The 15,744-nt window shown below is 41.2% G+C and overlaps 2 protein-coding genes across 29 annotated transcripts in view; both read right to left on the reverse strand.

Annotated features, from left to right (window-relative positions):
- Nucleotides 1-416: 416 nt before the first annotated feature.
- Nucleotides 417-13,756, reverse strand: LOC129857371 (protein LYRIC-like). Of its 2 annotated transcripts, XM_055925558.1 has the most exons (13): nt 13,159-13,756; nt 12,869-12,985; nt 12,026-12,107; nt 9,678-9,878; nt 8,589-8,657; nt 8,212-8,370; nt 6,604-6,639; nt 5,941-6,003; nt 5,563-5,696; nt 4,848-4,964; nt 4,525-4,635; nt 4,182-4,299; nt 417-1,372 (listed from the first exon to the last, which is right to left on the reverse strand). In XM_055925558.1, the coding sequence occupies exons 1-13, from the start codon at nt 13,489-13,491 to the stop codon at nt 1,305-1,307; spliced, it is 1,608 nt and encodes a 535-aa protein (XP_055781533.1). In that variant the 5' UTR covers nt 13,492-13,756; the 3' UTR covers nt 417-1,304. The 2 variants fall into 2 exon arrangements, with proteins under 2 accessions (XP_055781533.1, XP_055781534.1); XM_055925559.1 differs by lacking the exon at nt 6,604-6,639.
- Nucleotides 13,757-14,166: 410 nt separating this feature from the next.
- Nucleotides 14,167-15,744, reverse strand: part of LOC129857368 (E3 ubiquitin-protein ligase UBR5) — a 47,457-nt gene continuing 45,879 nt past the window's right edge. For 15 of the 27 annotated variants that reach the window (XM_055925546.1, XM_055925537.1, XM_055925539.1 and 12 more), the window contains 3 exons: nt 15,338-15,521; nt 14,991-15,076; nt 14,167-14,877 (listed from right to left, as the gene is read on the reverse strand). In XM_055925546.1, coding sequence (XP_055781521.1) covers nt 14,665-14,877; nt 14,991-15,076; nt 15,338-15,521 — 483 coding nt within the window. In that variant the 3' untranslated portion in view covers nt 14,167-14,664. The remainder of the gene's footprint in view (nt 14,878-14,990; nt 15,077-15,337; nt 15,522-15,744) is intronic. The other 12 variants (XM_055925543.1, XM_055925555.1, XM_055925556.1 and 9 more) reach the window with 1 other exon arrangement.

The following is a 15,744-nucleotide window of genomic DNA, read 5'->3' on the forward strand; positions in this document are numbered from 1 at the left end:
ACATTCTGACTATAAAGACATAGGTAAAGGACAAGTATCAAACAATTTAAATAATTCAACAGACATTACTGTCCCCAATAAGGAGAAATGGAAGCAATTCACATTTCCAGAGGAACAAAGACAAGTGGAGAAAGATTCAGGGTGCAGAATAAACATGGTCCAACATCACACAATACATTAAAACTGTTGGTAGAGCACATGCCTACATTACCCAACCAATTAAGGCATCAAATTGTATTCCTGATTACTGCATCATTACAAGTAAATCATTGATTAAAGCAGTTTGAAACCATCCTGTCTACAGCAGAACTAAACATTACTTTTCACTACACACGAGTCAGTTGCTAAAAAAAAAGAAGAAAAATAGTCAACCGATTAATAGGAAAAACAATAGAAATACAAAATGGACAAATCAATATAGAAAAGGGCCTTTATTTTGTATTATTTTTACATATGGCTTGAAGCGTTTTTATTACAAAGAGGTTACAAAAGGTAAAGGACTTTTGAATCATCAACCACGGGTGGACAGGACAACACAGCCATCAATGGTAGAAGCAACTACACATCTGAGCACAACACTGATGGTTAAAATAACAGCAAGTAACTGAAAGTATGTCTCTTTTCCATGTACAGCAGAGATACCACCTGCATCCCAATGCTAAACATGATTCCCTTGGGTCGTGTTCATTAGGCACCAAACAGTACGACATGGACTGAAACGGGGAGGACTACCTGAACTTGTCAGATAGCAATCGCTTATTTAGTTTTTCCCTTTCAAAACAGTTTGCTACCATGTGTCCTATTGAACACGACTCTATAGTGTTGTACTTGACCCTTTGAGCATGAGTCACTGCACCAATATGGTTAACGATATAAACAGCAAACAAAGACTGCAGAATAAAGGCCAGTAATGTTAACGTGACTCAGCTGACCCTTCCTCTATAATATTAATCTCAAAGCCACAACATTCCAATCACTATTAAATCAGGATGTATTAGTCATTTTCTAGATGTCTAATCATCAAACATGATCGTTCGAAAGATTCATTGGAATTGGAAAACAGTTTTCATATGTGTGCCCACACTACGATATTGATCAGAATCGCAGAATTTAGCTTTACAGTTAATCTAGATCCAGTCTGATTGACCAGGCTGCATTTTGGACATGAAGCTGTCCAGTCAGAACTTAGAAGTTTGATATTTCCGTTTTTTTAAAAGAGCAAGTATTTAAATGTTGCACAAACAGGATGAACAGCTGTTTTATCCTAAATATTTTGCATAACACTTCATGTACATGACTCCAATTCATGTTTCTCTTCTTGCCCGCTTCTTCTTCATCACTGGTTTGGAAGGCTGGCTCTCTTCAGGTTTCTCTATGGGGAAAAACACACAGGGAGATAAGTCTTACAATACAGGACTCCTAAGACAAGATACAGGTTGTAAAAAATAAAAAACAGAAACAAATAGGACTTTAGAACAAGGAAGTGTGTAGAATCCATTCCAGAGGGATCACCAGTGTGAACATTTTTGTTCTAGCCCAGTACTACCACCTAAATCATCCAATCAAGGGCTTGGATTAGAGGTCGACCGATTATGATTTTTAACGCCGATACCGATTATTGGAGGACCAAATAAAACCGACAGCGATTAATCAGACGATTTTAAATTTATTATATATATATTTGTAATAATGACGATTACAACAATACTGAATGAACACTTATTTTAACTTAATATAATACATCAAGAAAATCTATTTAGTCTCAAATAAATAATTAAAAATGTTCAATTTGGTGCTAACTGCGCCACCAGAGTCTCTGGGTTCGCCCCCAGGCTCTGTCGCAGCCGGCCGCGAGTGGGGCGACGCACAATTGGGCTAGCGTCGTCCGGGTTAGGCCGGTAGGGATTTCCTTGTCTCATCGCGCTCCAGCGACTCCTGTGGCGGGCTGGGCGCAGTGCACGCTAACCAAGGGGGCCAGGTGCACGGGGTTTCCTCCGACACCTGGTGCGGCTGGCTTCCGGGTTGGAGGCGCGCTGTGTTAAAGAAGCAGTGCGGCTTGGTTGGGTTGTGCCTCGGAGGACGCATGGCTTTCGACCTTCGTCTCTCCCGAGCCCGTACGGGAGTTGTAGCGATGAGACAAGATAGTAATTCTTAGCGATTGGATACCACAAAAATTGGGGAGAAAAGGGGATAAAATTTATTTAAAAAAAATAAAATAAAAAAAATTTCAATTTGGTTTAAATAATGCAAAAAAAAAGTGTTGGAGAAGAAATTAAAAGTCCAATATGTGCTATGTAAGAAAGCTAACTTTTAAGTTCCTTGCTCAGAACATTGCCAGTATTGCCAGCCTAATCTCGGGAGTTGATAGGCTTGAAGTCATAAACCGCGCAATGCTTGAAGCACAGCGAAGAGCTGCTGGCAAACGCAGGAAAGTGCTGTTTGAATGAATGCTTACGAGCCTGCTGCTGCCTACCACCATTCAGTCAGACTGCTCTATCAAATCATAGACTTGATTATAACATAATAACACACAGAAATATGAGCCTTAGGTCATTAATATGGTCAAATCCAGAAAATAACATTTAGAAAACAAAACGTTTATTCTTTCAGTGAAATACGGAACCGTTCCGTATTTTATCTAACGCGTGGCAACCCTAAGTCTAAATATTGCTGTTACATAGCACAACCTTCAATGGTAGGTCATAATTATGTACAATTCTGGCAAATTAATTACGGTCTTTGTTAGGAAGAAATGGTTCACACACAGTTCGCAACGAGCCAGGCGACCCAAACTGCTGCATATACCCCGACTCTACTTACACATAACGCAAGTGACAATTTCCCTAGTAAAAAGAAATTCATGTTAGCAGGCAATATTAACTAAATATGCAGTTTTAAAAATATATACTTGTGTATTGATTTTAAAGAAAGGCATTGATGTTTATGGTCAGGTACACATTGGTGCAACGACTGTGTTTCTTTTCACGAATGCGCTTCTTAAATCACCCCCTGTTTGGCGAAGTAGGCTGTGATTCGATGATAAATTAACAGGCACCGTATCGATTATATGCAACGCAGGACAAGCTAGATAAACTAGTAATATCATCAACCATGTGTAGTTAACTAATGATTATGTTAAGATTGATTGTTTTTTATAAGATAAGTTTAATGCTAGCTAGCAACTTACCTTGGCTCCTTGCTGCACTCGCGTAACAAGTAGTCAGCCTGCCACGCAGTCTCCTCGTGGAGTGCAATGTAATCGGCCATAATCGGTGTCCAAAAATGCAGATTACCGATTGTTATGAAAACTTGAAATCGGCCCTAATGAAATCGGCCATTTCGATTAAATCGGTCGACCTCCAGCTTGGATATTAACTGGAGTGGAACAAAAAGGTGCAACCCCGTGGAGGTGTGGTACTCCGGGAGTGGATTGAGAAACAGTGCAGCTGTAGAGAAATTTGAGTGGAGGCTGAGAGAGAACTGCAGCCCTGCCTGTATACAGCCTTGTGTTTTTAGGGTTGCAACATTTCTGTAACTTTCCCTCATTGGAGGATTCCCAGACTCCCTTCTTATTCCAAAATTAATTCCAGGAATCTTCTAAATAGGATTTCAGGAAAATCTGAGAATTTTGGGAAACTTACCGAAATTTTGCAACCGTATGATTGATACATTAAAGAGAAGGGCTGATGCGCTAGTTCAGAGCGGCGCTAGTTCAGAGCTGGGATAGCCAATCAAACTGAATGGAGAGAGGTGACATCTGGTAGTAATAACCTGGCCTAGCTGCTTCCTACGCTTCCAGAAATGAATAGCTACATGTTGCCACAACTAGGGGCCGACATCTGGTTAGGAGGAAGGTGAGCAGGCAGCTTGGTGGCCCAATCAATCACACAACATGGCAGCCCTGCCCAGGAACAACAACAAGCAGCCCACTAATTTGTCTAGATCTGAATGGTTTGAGGGCAAGGGAAAGCTTTTCCTCATTTAATATTAATGTGTTTCTATTGTGATCATAGTATAGCAAGAAATGAGTGGGGATACAGAATAGAGGAATGTATAAAGTGAAGTAAGGTGTATGCAGGGATCGGACCCCAGCTGCTGGCGGAGATACGTAGTCCAGGGTCTGCAACACTACCGCTAGACCAGACTCCAGTGTGATTCACATTTAGTTCTGATACACTTACTATGTGTTGGAGCAGGTAGACTGTTCTGCTTGGCAGTAGGCTTCGTCTCTGCGGGTTGGGGTGGCACTTGTGCGTTGGGGGCTGTGTTCTGAACCACCACTGGTTGCTCCACTCTTGCCTGCAGGAAGAAGAAACCTTGGAATTAAAGAGGCTATAAAGAACTCCTGCCTCTGGGGGTGCTCTTGGGCCAACAGGGATCCCCAAACAGACAGAAATAGTGTCCTAAATGGCACCCTATTTCCTTTATTGTCCTTACGAGCCCTAGTCAAAAGTAGTACACTATTAGGGAATAGGGTGCCATTTGAGACGCAGACATTGAGGTCAATAGAACAGTGTCACCAACCTTCACAGCAGCAGCGTTGACAGCCTGGACAGTAGGAGCAGCAGGCTCCTGGATTGGCTGCTTCTTCACCTTGGCCTCAGTAACAACCTTTTTACTTGGCTCCTCTGACTCCTGTCAATAACCGACAGACCAAATATGAGCCAATCAGGAAGGTCACAGGTAGCAATAACCCAATGAGGAACTCAGCAATATAGTTCTAATGAGTGATGGTAACGGTTTAAATTAAGTTGCTCTATTCCTGTGTAATAAGACTAAATACTATAGTAACATCGTAATAATGTTAAGGAGGAATCCAGTAAGTAATGCTTAGTCTACGGTGTTACCTGGCCAGTAACTACAGCATCTTCAGCTGGCTTCTTCTTCTTCTTCTTCTTCTTTTTAGATTTACCAGTTCCATCAGCGGCAGGCTCCGCCTTTTCTCTCTCTTCATCAGATACCTGCTGTGAAACAACATTCAAAGTACAAAACTAAATATTGACAGATCTAGACTGCTGATCTAGACCTAAATCAACTTAATCTGACAACCTTCCCCCAACTTGAGCTTAAAAAGTCAAAATAATAACAAGGGGAGTGCGTACAGTAAGCAGCAGATATTTTTTATACATGAGAAGGCTCCTGAAATTTAAAAATGTGCAGTTTTGTTCGTCAGAGGCTTTAAAAATGAAAATCCCCAAATCACTACTATTACTCCGTGCAGAACCTTGTAGAGGATAGAGCATGGTCTCTTTACAAGCAACTGTTGCACTGCAGTCAAACTAGTTATATTCCAAGGATGTAGTGCACACTACCAGTCAGTCTATCCTCACATATGCATAAGGTTATATTTAGAGGTTTTTAAATGCAACATTTAAATTAAATCCCTGACATCTCTCTTGTTCTGTTCTGTTTAACTCTGGAGATGGTTTCTCTCTCTCCTCAACTTCCCCAGATTGTATTTAAACATAAAGCATGTTATTTATTTAACCAGGAACAGGCCCTTGATGTTAGAAACCTCTCGTGAGGGGCACCTAAAAAGTGATGTCACAACTGGCGACTAACCTTGACCGTCTCTGACAGGGGCTCCTCGGGGGCAGCCTCGACTGGAGCAGGGAGTTCCTCATAGTTCGCCCACCCCTCCACTGGGGCATTCCAGTCAGAGCACCCGTCTGCTGCAGCAACAGACCCATCACCATCTGAAAACACACCCAGAGGAAAGCTCTAGTTAAAACACATCACAAATACACAACCTTTACAACACATGGTACAGACTGACTACAATGCAGTTGGACTGTGCAGAAGCACTGATCTAGAGACCACCTTGCAACCCGTATAGCTACTCATTATGTGATCGAGATAACCAATTACGTGCCACGCCCTGTTCTATCTAATCCATGCTATATGACTGTTATTGCCAGTGTAAAGTTTTGTTTTACTTACTCAGACCAGACCACTCGTCTTCCACTTGGGGCTTAGGCTGGCTGGGACACAGCAGCTGGGGTTCTAAAATCAAATCACGTTTAAAAGCTTTAACAAGAGCATGGTAGTGTTTCATTTGAAAACACCATAACATTTTGTGAAAGCAGAATATTTCAGGTCATCCCACCCCCCTAACAGCTAATTCCATGGGTGAAAACACAATTGTTTTTAGACAGAGCACACAAAGACTTGGCTTCATGGCAGACTATCACCAATACACTCAAACTAATATTGCCATATGATTTTTTTATCCTTTAATAGTTAATTTCTTTCATATTATACAATCTGATTAAATATCTATACTGCACTACAAGGCAAAACGCAGTAACTATGTATTTTTTTTACTGCAAAATCTGACTTGTCTTTTTCTGTCTAGACAGCAATTTCTGATACTCCATGATATACTCTGATTAACTGGCTTGTTCTTGTGTCAGGAAGCTAAATACCACATTAATCAGATAATATACCTGGCCATTACAACAGATCAAATATTTTGACCAAATTCATAGGTTGTCCATTTTGCCCTTTTAGGGCAGTATACTTGTCTGTACTGTAAACCATGCCATCTAGAGGCCAAAAGGTGATCCTACACCAGGAGTATACAACGAACATTCAGTCCATTACCTGATGTTATCCCCGCATCAATGACAGTGCATCCTCCTAATAACACAACATCGCAATATAAAACCTCAGTGAAAAGACTCCTGCCAGTAAAAATGTAATTGTACTGTGTATACTTTTCTGTATCCCCTGCATATGACAAATAAAGTTTGGTTTGATTATATGTACAGTCGTGGCCAAAAGTTGAGAGAATGACACAAATATACATTTTCACAAAGTCTGCTGCCTCAGTTTGTATGATGGCAATTTGAATATACTCCAGAATGTTATGAAGAGTGATAAGATGATTTCCAATTATTTGCAAAGTCCCTCTTTGCTATGCAAATTAACTGAATCCCCAAAAAACATTTCCACTGCATTTCAGCCCTGCCACAAAAGCAGCAGCTGACATGTCAGTGATTCTCTCGTTAACACATGTGTGAGTGTTGACAAGGACAAGGCTGGAAATCACTCTGTCATGCTGATTGAGTTCGAATAACAGACTGGAAGCTTCAAAAGGAGGGTGGTGCTTGGAATCATTGTTCTTCCTCTGCCAACCATGGTTACCTGCAAAGAAACACGTGCCGTCATCATCGCTTTGCACAAAAAGGGCTTCGCAGGCAAGGATATTGCTGCCAGTAAGATTGCACCTAAATCAACCATTTATTAGATCATCGAGAACTTCAAGGAGAGCTGCTCAATTGTTGTGAAGAAGGCTTCAGGGTGCCCAAGGAAGTCCAGCAAGTGCCAGGACCGTCTCCTAAAGTTGATTCAGCCGTGGGATCGGGGCACCACCAGTACAGAGCTTGCTCAGGAATGGCAGCAGGCAGGTGTGAGTGCATCTGCATGCACAGTGAGGCGAATACTTTTGGAGGATGGCCTAGTGTCAAGAAGGGCAGCAAATAAGCCACTTCTCTCCAGGAAAAACATCAGGGACAGACTGATATTCTGCAAACGGTACTGGGATTGGACTGCTGAGGACTGGGGTAAAGTCATTTTCAGCCAAGGGAGTGAGCTCACTCACAATTTTGTCTAAGAACACAGCCATGAATAAAGAATGGTACCAACACATCCTCCGAGAGCAACTTTGGTGACGAACAATGCCTTTCCCAGCATGATGGAGCACCTTGCCATAAGGCAAAAGTGATAACTAAGTGGCTCGGGGAACAAAACAACGATATGTTGGGTCCATGGCCAGGAAACTCCTCAGACCTTAATCCCATTGAGAACTTGTGGTCAATCCTCAAGAGGCGAATGGACAAACAAAACCCACAAATTCTGACAAACTCCAAGCATTGATTATGCAAGAATGGGCTGCCATCAGTCAGGATGTGACCCAGAAGTTAATTGACAGCATGACAGGGTGGATTGCAGAGGTCTTGAAAAAGAAGGGTCAACACTGCAAATATTGACTCTTTGCATCAACTTCATGTAATTGTCAATAAAAGCCTTTGAAACTTATGAAATGCTTGTAATTATACTTCAGTATTCCATAGTAACATCTGACAAAAATATCTAAAGACACTGAAGCAGCAAACCTTGTGGAAATTAATATTTCTGTCACTCAAAACTTTTTGCCACGACTGTATATATGCAGTGTATATTCCAGGGAAATATTACTACTATCATTACCTTCAGTCTCCTGCCCCCAGACAGCGGCGTCTTGGTTGCTCTCAGGAGTGGTCCAGTGCCCCTCATCAGGAACAATGGTAAGGGCTGGGGCCTCTTGGGCTGTCACAGCCAGGTCAGGCCGTTCTCCAGTCACTACCAGAGCCTCCTCACTGCTGATAGCTGACACAAACACACACATTTAACAACCTTCAAGAACATCCACAGATTGGCACCACTTTAAATAGTGTGCCAAAGAAAAGGACTCCAACCAAGTACTGTACAAGAGCATGTAGCTAATTTGTTTTCTAAAATGGGAAATTATTTGATTTCACCCTTTCATGAAACCTCTCTCCTCACCCTTAATCAGATGCTAATTTGAATGAATGTGTATTTTTTACCTTGAGGTCTGACTATGGCAACAGCAGCGACATCATCTGCTTTCTCAGCTTTGGTTTTGGAGGATTCTCCTGGGGAAATAACAGTGATGTTTAAAGGCAAGGCTGTAGCTATATTTCCATATAAATTTATATTTCCTTTTGGCAAAGGGAGAGCAGGTCAACACAAAAAGAGCAGTAGCATGGAATCCAAACTGATATGCTCAGTTTCTCTATTGTTTCAGTGGTAAAACGCATGTCAGTTTGGATTCTAGGCTAACAGAGCAGTTGACAAGCAGCACCTCTCTCTCTGGGCTCAGAGTCCTCCAGGGTCTGTACTTATAGCAGGTCTGACCAACAGGGAACCAGCAGAACTCAATAACAGGAGAAGACAGAGTGTAGCAGTCTCCCTGGATGCCAAATTAGTCTGTTTACCAGTGGTGGGAAAAGTACCTTAGCTGTCCACCTGGTCAACTGTCATACTTGAGTAAAAGTAAAGATACCTTTAAAAAAACGACTCAAGTAAAAATCACCCAGTAAAATTCTACTTGAGTAAATATCTAAAAGTATTTGGCTTAAAATATACTTAAGTATCAAAAATAAAAGTATAAATTCCTTATATTAAGCAAACCAGATGGCACCATTTTATTTTTTCATTTTTTATTTACAGAAAGCCAGGAATTCTCCAACACTAAGACATAATTTACAAACAAAGCATGTGCGTGAAGTGAGTCCGCCAGATCAGAGGCAGTAGGGATCACCAGGGATGTTCGGTTGATAAGTGCAAGAAATTTGACAATTTTCCTGTCCTGCTAAGCATTCAAAATGTAACGAGCACTTTTGGGTGTCAAGGAAAATGAGAGTAAAACGTACAATACTTTCTTAAAGAATCTAGTGAAGTAAAAGTAGTCAAAAATGTAAATAGTAAAGTAAAGTACAGATAGCCCAAAAAACGACTTAATTAAGTAGTACTTTAAAGTATTTTTACACCACTGCTGTTAACAGAAAATTTGTGAAAGTGTGTGAGTCTTTAACCAAGCTCAGGCCTGCTCAGCTGCCGCCTTTTGCCAGCAGAGAGGTATACCATAAGGAAATAGACCTAGCTAGCTTTACCTTTCTTCTTCTTTTCTTTCTTCTCAGAGCCAGACCCAGGGGCTGCAGCTTTGGGGCTGGCCTTGGTTGACTCTGTGGGAGGAGTACTAGGCAGAGGATCCACTCCTCCAGGGCTCCCTGACCCGTCACCGGAGGTCTTGTCTTTACGGCGTTGCTCACGCTTCTCCTTGTTACTGATCTTGGTCTCCCAGGTGCCTGATACTGATAGAGACATGGGGATGGTTAGTGGGAAGAAGTTAAATAGGCCTACATCTCATGTTCAAATCCACTGTTAGAATGTCAAGGCTCTGGGTCCGGTTTCCCAAAAGCATCTCAAGACTAAGTTCATCGTTAGAACCGTCTTAGGAACACCGTTCCATCTCCGAGCTGTTTCCTAACACCATCATATCTAAAGTTGCTCTTGAAAATGCTCGTTATTTAATGACTGCCTCAGACCACTCACTTATAATTCAGTGTATCACAATTCCAGTGGGTCAGAAGTTTACATACACTAAGTTGACTGTGCCTTTAAACAGCTTGGAAAATCACAGAAAATTATGTCATGGTTTAGAGGCTTCTGACTGGCTAATTGACATAATTTGAGTCAATTGGAGGTGTGCATGTGGATGTATTTCAAGGCCTACCTTCAAACTCAGTGCCTCTTTGCTTGACATCATGGGAAACTCAAAATAAATCAGCAAAGACCTAAAAAAAAAAAAATTGTAGACCTCCACAAGTCTGGTTCATCCTTGGGAGCAATTTCCAAACACCTGAAGGTACCACGTTCATCTGTACAAACAATAGTATGGATGTATAAACACCATGGGACCACGCAGCCGTCATACCGCTCAGGAAGGAGACACGTTCCATCTCCTAGAGAAGAACGTACTTTGGTGCAAACAGTGCAAATCAATCCCAGAACAGCAGCAAAGGATATTGTGAAGATGCTGGAGGAAAAGGGTACAAAGTATCTATATTCACAGTAAAATGAGTCCAATATCGACATAACCTGAAAGGCCGCTCAGCAAGGAAGAAGCCACTGCTCCAAAACTGCCATAAAAAAACAGACTACGGTTTTCAACTGCACATGGGGACAAAGTTCGTACTTTTTTGGGAGAAATGCCCTCTGGTCTGATGAAACAAAAATAGAACTGTTTGGCCATAATGACCATAGTTATGTGTGGAGGAAAAAGGGGGAGGCTTACAAGCCGAAGAACACCATCCCAACCGTGGCAGTATCATGTTGTGGGGGTGCTTTGCTGCAGGAGGGACTGGTGCACTTCACAAAATATATGGCATCATGAGGAAAGAAAATTATGTGGATATATTGAAGCAACATCTCAAGACATCAGTCAGGAACTTAAAGCTTGGTCGCAAATGGGTATTTCAAATGGACAATGATCCCAAGCATACTTCCAAAGTTGTGGCAAAATGGCTTAAGGACAACTAAGTCTAGGTATTGGAGTGGCCATCACAAAGCCATGACCTCAATCCTATAGAAAATGTGTGGGCAGAACTGAAAAAAGCGTGTGCGAGCAAGGAGGTCTACAAACCTGACTCAGTTACGCCAGCTCTGTCAGGAGGAATGGGCCAAAATTCACCTAACTTACTGTGGGAAGCTTGTGAAAGGCTATCCGAAATGTTTGTCCCAAGTTAAACAATTTAAAGGCAATGCTACCAAATACCAATTGAGTGCATGTAAACTTCTGACCCACTTGGAATGTGATGAAAGAAATAAAAGCTGAAAGAAATAATTCTCTACTATTATTCTGACATTTCACATTCTTAAAATAAAGTGGTGATCCTAACTGACCTAAAACAGGGAATTTTTACTATTAAATGTCAGGAATTGTATAGAACTGAGTTTAAATGTATTTGGGTAAGGTATATGTGAACTTCTGACTTCAACTGTATATATTTTAATGATATGGAAATCAATTTCATGTTAATACAATTTAGTTTTATTTAGCTATTTGTAAGCTACGATATATTTTTCCATACATTTCATGGTGTAACATGTGCACAATCTGAATTTAGTGCATTATTATAGGGTAGGCGTTAGAATAAATCAAATCAATTTGGATTTGATTTAGGCGTTAGAATAAGCCGCCTCAATATTTGTATCCATAGGTGATCTCTCTAGCTGATCCATCATCAGTCTTGTGGAATAATTCTTATGTTAAGGTAAGTTTGGTAAGTCCTGGTCAGATAGTCTATGAATGCATCAATGATTGATGTCGTCTAACACATTAAAATATGAATAATTTCTCTGCAAGGACGTAATAATTATCTGTAAATGTAAGTGCGCTTTGCTAGGCACAAATGATTGAATCAGTTGGTAATATTAGTGGTAGTGCTTTATGGCGTACCTTCCTCTGATTCCTTGCCACGAGAAGAAGCCGTCTTAGCCTCCTTTACTGCCTGTTTCTGCTTCTTCTTGGTCTTCTTTACCTAAACATAGAATTCAACATGTATGGTGGATTAATGCTACAAGGCAAAGAAAGGGAAAGTGGTAACATACAGACTCATCGCCCCCTGCACCATTAGAACAGAAACCCCATGTTATTAAAGTCACTCAATCAAGTCAACACTGTCAAGCTAGGACAATTTTTTTAATAAATAAATAATATATACGAAATCACATACACCATCCTGTTTCCTTAAATCTGTCTACCAAGAGCCTTTTAACATGTAATGTATAGGCTATATGGTCCTTACAATCTCAAATGCTATAAATCAAATAAAAAGTATGATATTTTAAATGTCAGCCCCTCAAAGCAGATTGATGCCAAAAACAACTATAAAGAGCATTGACTGACAGTCAACTGGGTTGAGAGCTGTATTTGATCATGGAGGAGCCACACTTGACACTTGCTAGGTAAGGAAGCCATCGGTCCCATCCTTTAGGATTTGCTACATCTGCAAATTAAAATCTGGCAACCAGACACCGCACGTCACAGGACAGTAGGCGTCCTAAGGGAGGCAGGCCTCTAGTCTAAAAGCCACATCATCACTAGTAAAACTCCACTACAAACGCCATAAGGCCGGTTCTCATCTTCAAGGCATGTTTAATGCAGAAGTTGGGATATTATGTAGCTAGCTATCACCAAGTAGATCTGAAATTATTTTGTATACAACAAATTCAACTCTTTCACTATAGTCTCTCAGGATAGCATACAAGCATTTGCCTCTACAAGCAACATTAGGCCTACCTCAGAAGCCTTTTCTGTCTTGATTTGAGAATGATGTGGCACTACTGGCAGGTTGTCTTCAGTCACTCTGACTTCCTCTTGCAGCTCAGCAACTGCACTACCATTTGGCTGTGATTTCTGTGGGGCAGAAGAGAAGACAAGGCTGAATTTAAAAACAAATATTAGTTTGGCTCATGTGACAGGTTAACGTTAATCTAGCTAGCCTAATCATGCTAATGTCGGCTACTACTAGCTCGCTACTGTGACAGAGCTGTCAAAATTAGCTAGTAAGCCAACATTGAAAACGTTACCTTTTCTGTAGGTTTCCTTTTCGGTTTTTTCGGTTCCTCTGCTTTTGCCACCTTGATAGGAGCTGGTTTAGTGCTTTCAACGGTCTCAACTTCAATTACGGTCTGTCGCTTCTTGAAGAGCCCGCGACATGCGGAGGCCCACATAGCCACCATTAGCACGAGCCCAATGCACGCTGCTAAGATGATCAACCATGGCGGAATCTCGGGCTTCACTCCAAAATCCACCCCGAGTTCTGAGTGCAAGAGGTCTAGACCAGTGGAAAGAAGCTCATTCAGGCGACCTGCTATCAACTTGACCTGTTGACAGGTCGCGTCCTGCCAGTTCTCTGCCATTTGGGTTGATCTCGATGATTGACAGAATATGCTTAAGTTAACGTTAGCTGGCTAAAAATAACGGTTTTGACAGGGCAAACAATAAAACCACGATCATCGCTAGCTTGTCATCCACCTAGCCGCTAACACGTTAGCTAGCTCTGTCACTCATGTAACATTTGAGTCCGTCAAAATGGGTTAGCCTCGTATAGCTAGCTATTTGTTCAGCTCTTATGACTGATGAACCGGTTTCTTGCCCACTGATAAAGCAAGAAGGTTGATTTCAAGGAGCAACAGAAAAAAAAGGCAGTGCTTAGCAGCATCCCGCTCTATGATTGGTGCAACGTCATGGAAGGAGGAGTCCCTCTGAAGTCATGACAAATTTTCTCATACAAAGAATGGTGGTCCTGGACTAGAACAGATTAATTGGGGTTAGTTATCAGTATATTTGATTTAAAAACTATGCTCAATTGTGAAATCACATATCTTGAACCAAACTGAACCTTAGCTGTCCACCCGGTCAAGTGGAATTTGTGGCCTGTTTTATTGTATGGTTGGATGTATTTGCACATTCTAAATCATTGCAGTCTAAAATTCTCAAAACCAGGTTATCAGCATGACTGGCACTTATTGTGAGGTTATTGATTTAAACCATATTCAGAAATACATTCTACAACAATCAAGAGACTAAAAAGATAATTTGCATCCAAGTTTATTTTGAAATTCCCTACTACCCCTATACAAGAAAAATAATGACTTTCCACCAAGGCAGCAGCGAACTGTCAGTGATAGTAAGTATTCTGTTTAGGGCAAGGAACAAAATCATAATCACAGTGTTTTTTTTTTATACTTTTACTTTTTAAATACTTCTACTGCGGTCCTCTTTGGCTGAGCTTCGGCACACAGTTTGCTGTCGAGCCAAATTCCTGGGAAGTAAAGGTTTAAGCCAATAGAGCAGAGGGCTTTCAACTTTACAAAGCCAATGCAGGAATGTATATTACCTTCAGAACTAAAAAAAATTAAAATAAAATAAGAACAAGCCGTCTGTGTTCACAACACAAACAAAATAACCGCCAGGGGAGCGACAGCATCTTTGTATTTTCTTCGAATTCCATAAAATTGTATAGACAAAACAAATCTACAAAAATGGAACTAGGTAAATATTACACAACAGGTAAACATGTTTGTCAACCTCTACACAAAACCAAAGTTCTTGGTCTTAATGGCTAGTAAGAGTTTTTGTTTTAGAATCTGTTTGGAGGAGTAGAGTGGCACGTAGAGGCGCGAGATGCAGGTGTTGGCCGTGGGCAGGTGCTGGTCATCCGGAGGCCTGATGGTGATGGAGGGCATGGGCTGGAAGCCTTCCTCACTGGCTGGCAGAGACGGACTGGAGGTCCAGAAGTACACCTGTAGAGAGGGAGAGGAATCAGATTGTATTGGAATTTATATTACAGATTGTGCAGATAAAAATGACATGTAATAAACTGGGACTGCATCAGGTAGTGAAAATAATTTCTTACCAGATCTTGCCTCTCAGTCATGCTCATCTTCTCCACGATGGACCAAAACCAGCGTTTGAACTGCAACAACTTATCAGCATTTTCCCCTGTTGAGATTCAGAGTGGGATAACAAAAATAAGTGACTCAATCATCAACTCAAACACATTTAAGTCATGTAAAAGTACAAACTTTTTGTTACAAGACTTCCAACTGCATAGCTAAAAAAAAGTGTACGGGTGAGGATCAATAACCAAAGGAAAACTAAAAAGATCCAGGTTTCACAGTTCTAGGATCAGGTCTCCCTGTCCATATAATCTTATTCATTGTTATCAAAAAGGCAAAACTGATCCTACATCAGCACTCATACTCTGAGATTCTTTGTGAATACGGGCCAAGGTCTTTGTACCAGATTCATCATTGAAGGAAGTGAAGCTGATGAGCATCTGCACGTTGACCTCTCCACAGCCATTGACCAGCAGCCTGAAGTCCTCAGCTGTCAAGTCCTCCAGGGCGTTCTTAGGAAGGACATCCAACAGACCCTTCCTCATCGCCTGAGAGAGACAAAACAGTATTAACATTAAACGTCAACATTACAGTACACACCCCTCCCTTATCAGCTGAGAGAAAACAAGGTATTAATCTCACATACATGTACACACTACAATATGGTACACATCTAGGTTTATCCCTTCTCCAGCTTTAGACTGGACTGGTGTCCAATTTTCTGTTTCGGAAACTCCTATGGCCATTGTCATGCCAAAAATAAAAACAGAT

This window comes from Salvelinus fontinalis, chromosome 6 (assembly GCF_029448725.1).
Source record: "Salvelinus fontinalis isolate EN_2023a chromosome 6, ASM2944872v1, whole genome shotgun sequence".
Classification (NCBI taxonomy): domain Eukaryota; kingdom Metazoa; phylum Chordata; class Actinopteri; order Salmoniformes; family Salmonidae; genus Salvelinus; species Salvelinus fontinalis.

Coding starts and splice junctions, on each gene's coding strand:
- LOC129857371 (XM_055925558.1), bottom strand. CDS start 13,491: ATGGCAGAGAACTGGCAGGACGCGACCTGTCAACAGGTCAAGTTGATA. Junction 12,986..13,158: donor AAAGGAAACCTACAGAAAAG/GTAACGTTTTCA, acceptor TCTGCCCCACAG/AAATCACAGCCAAATGGTAG. Junction 8,371..8,588: donor TGCCATAGTCAGACCTCAAG/GTAAAAAATACA, acceptor TGTTTGTGTCAG/CTATCAGCAGTGAGGAGGCT.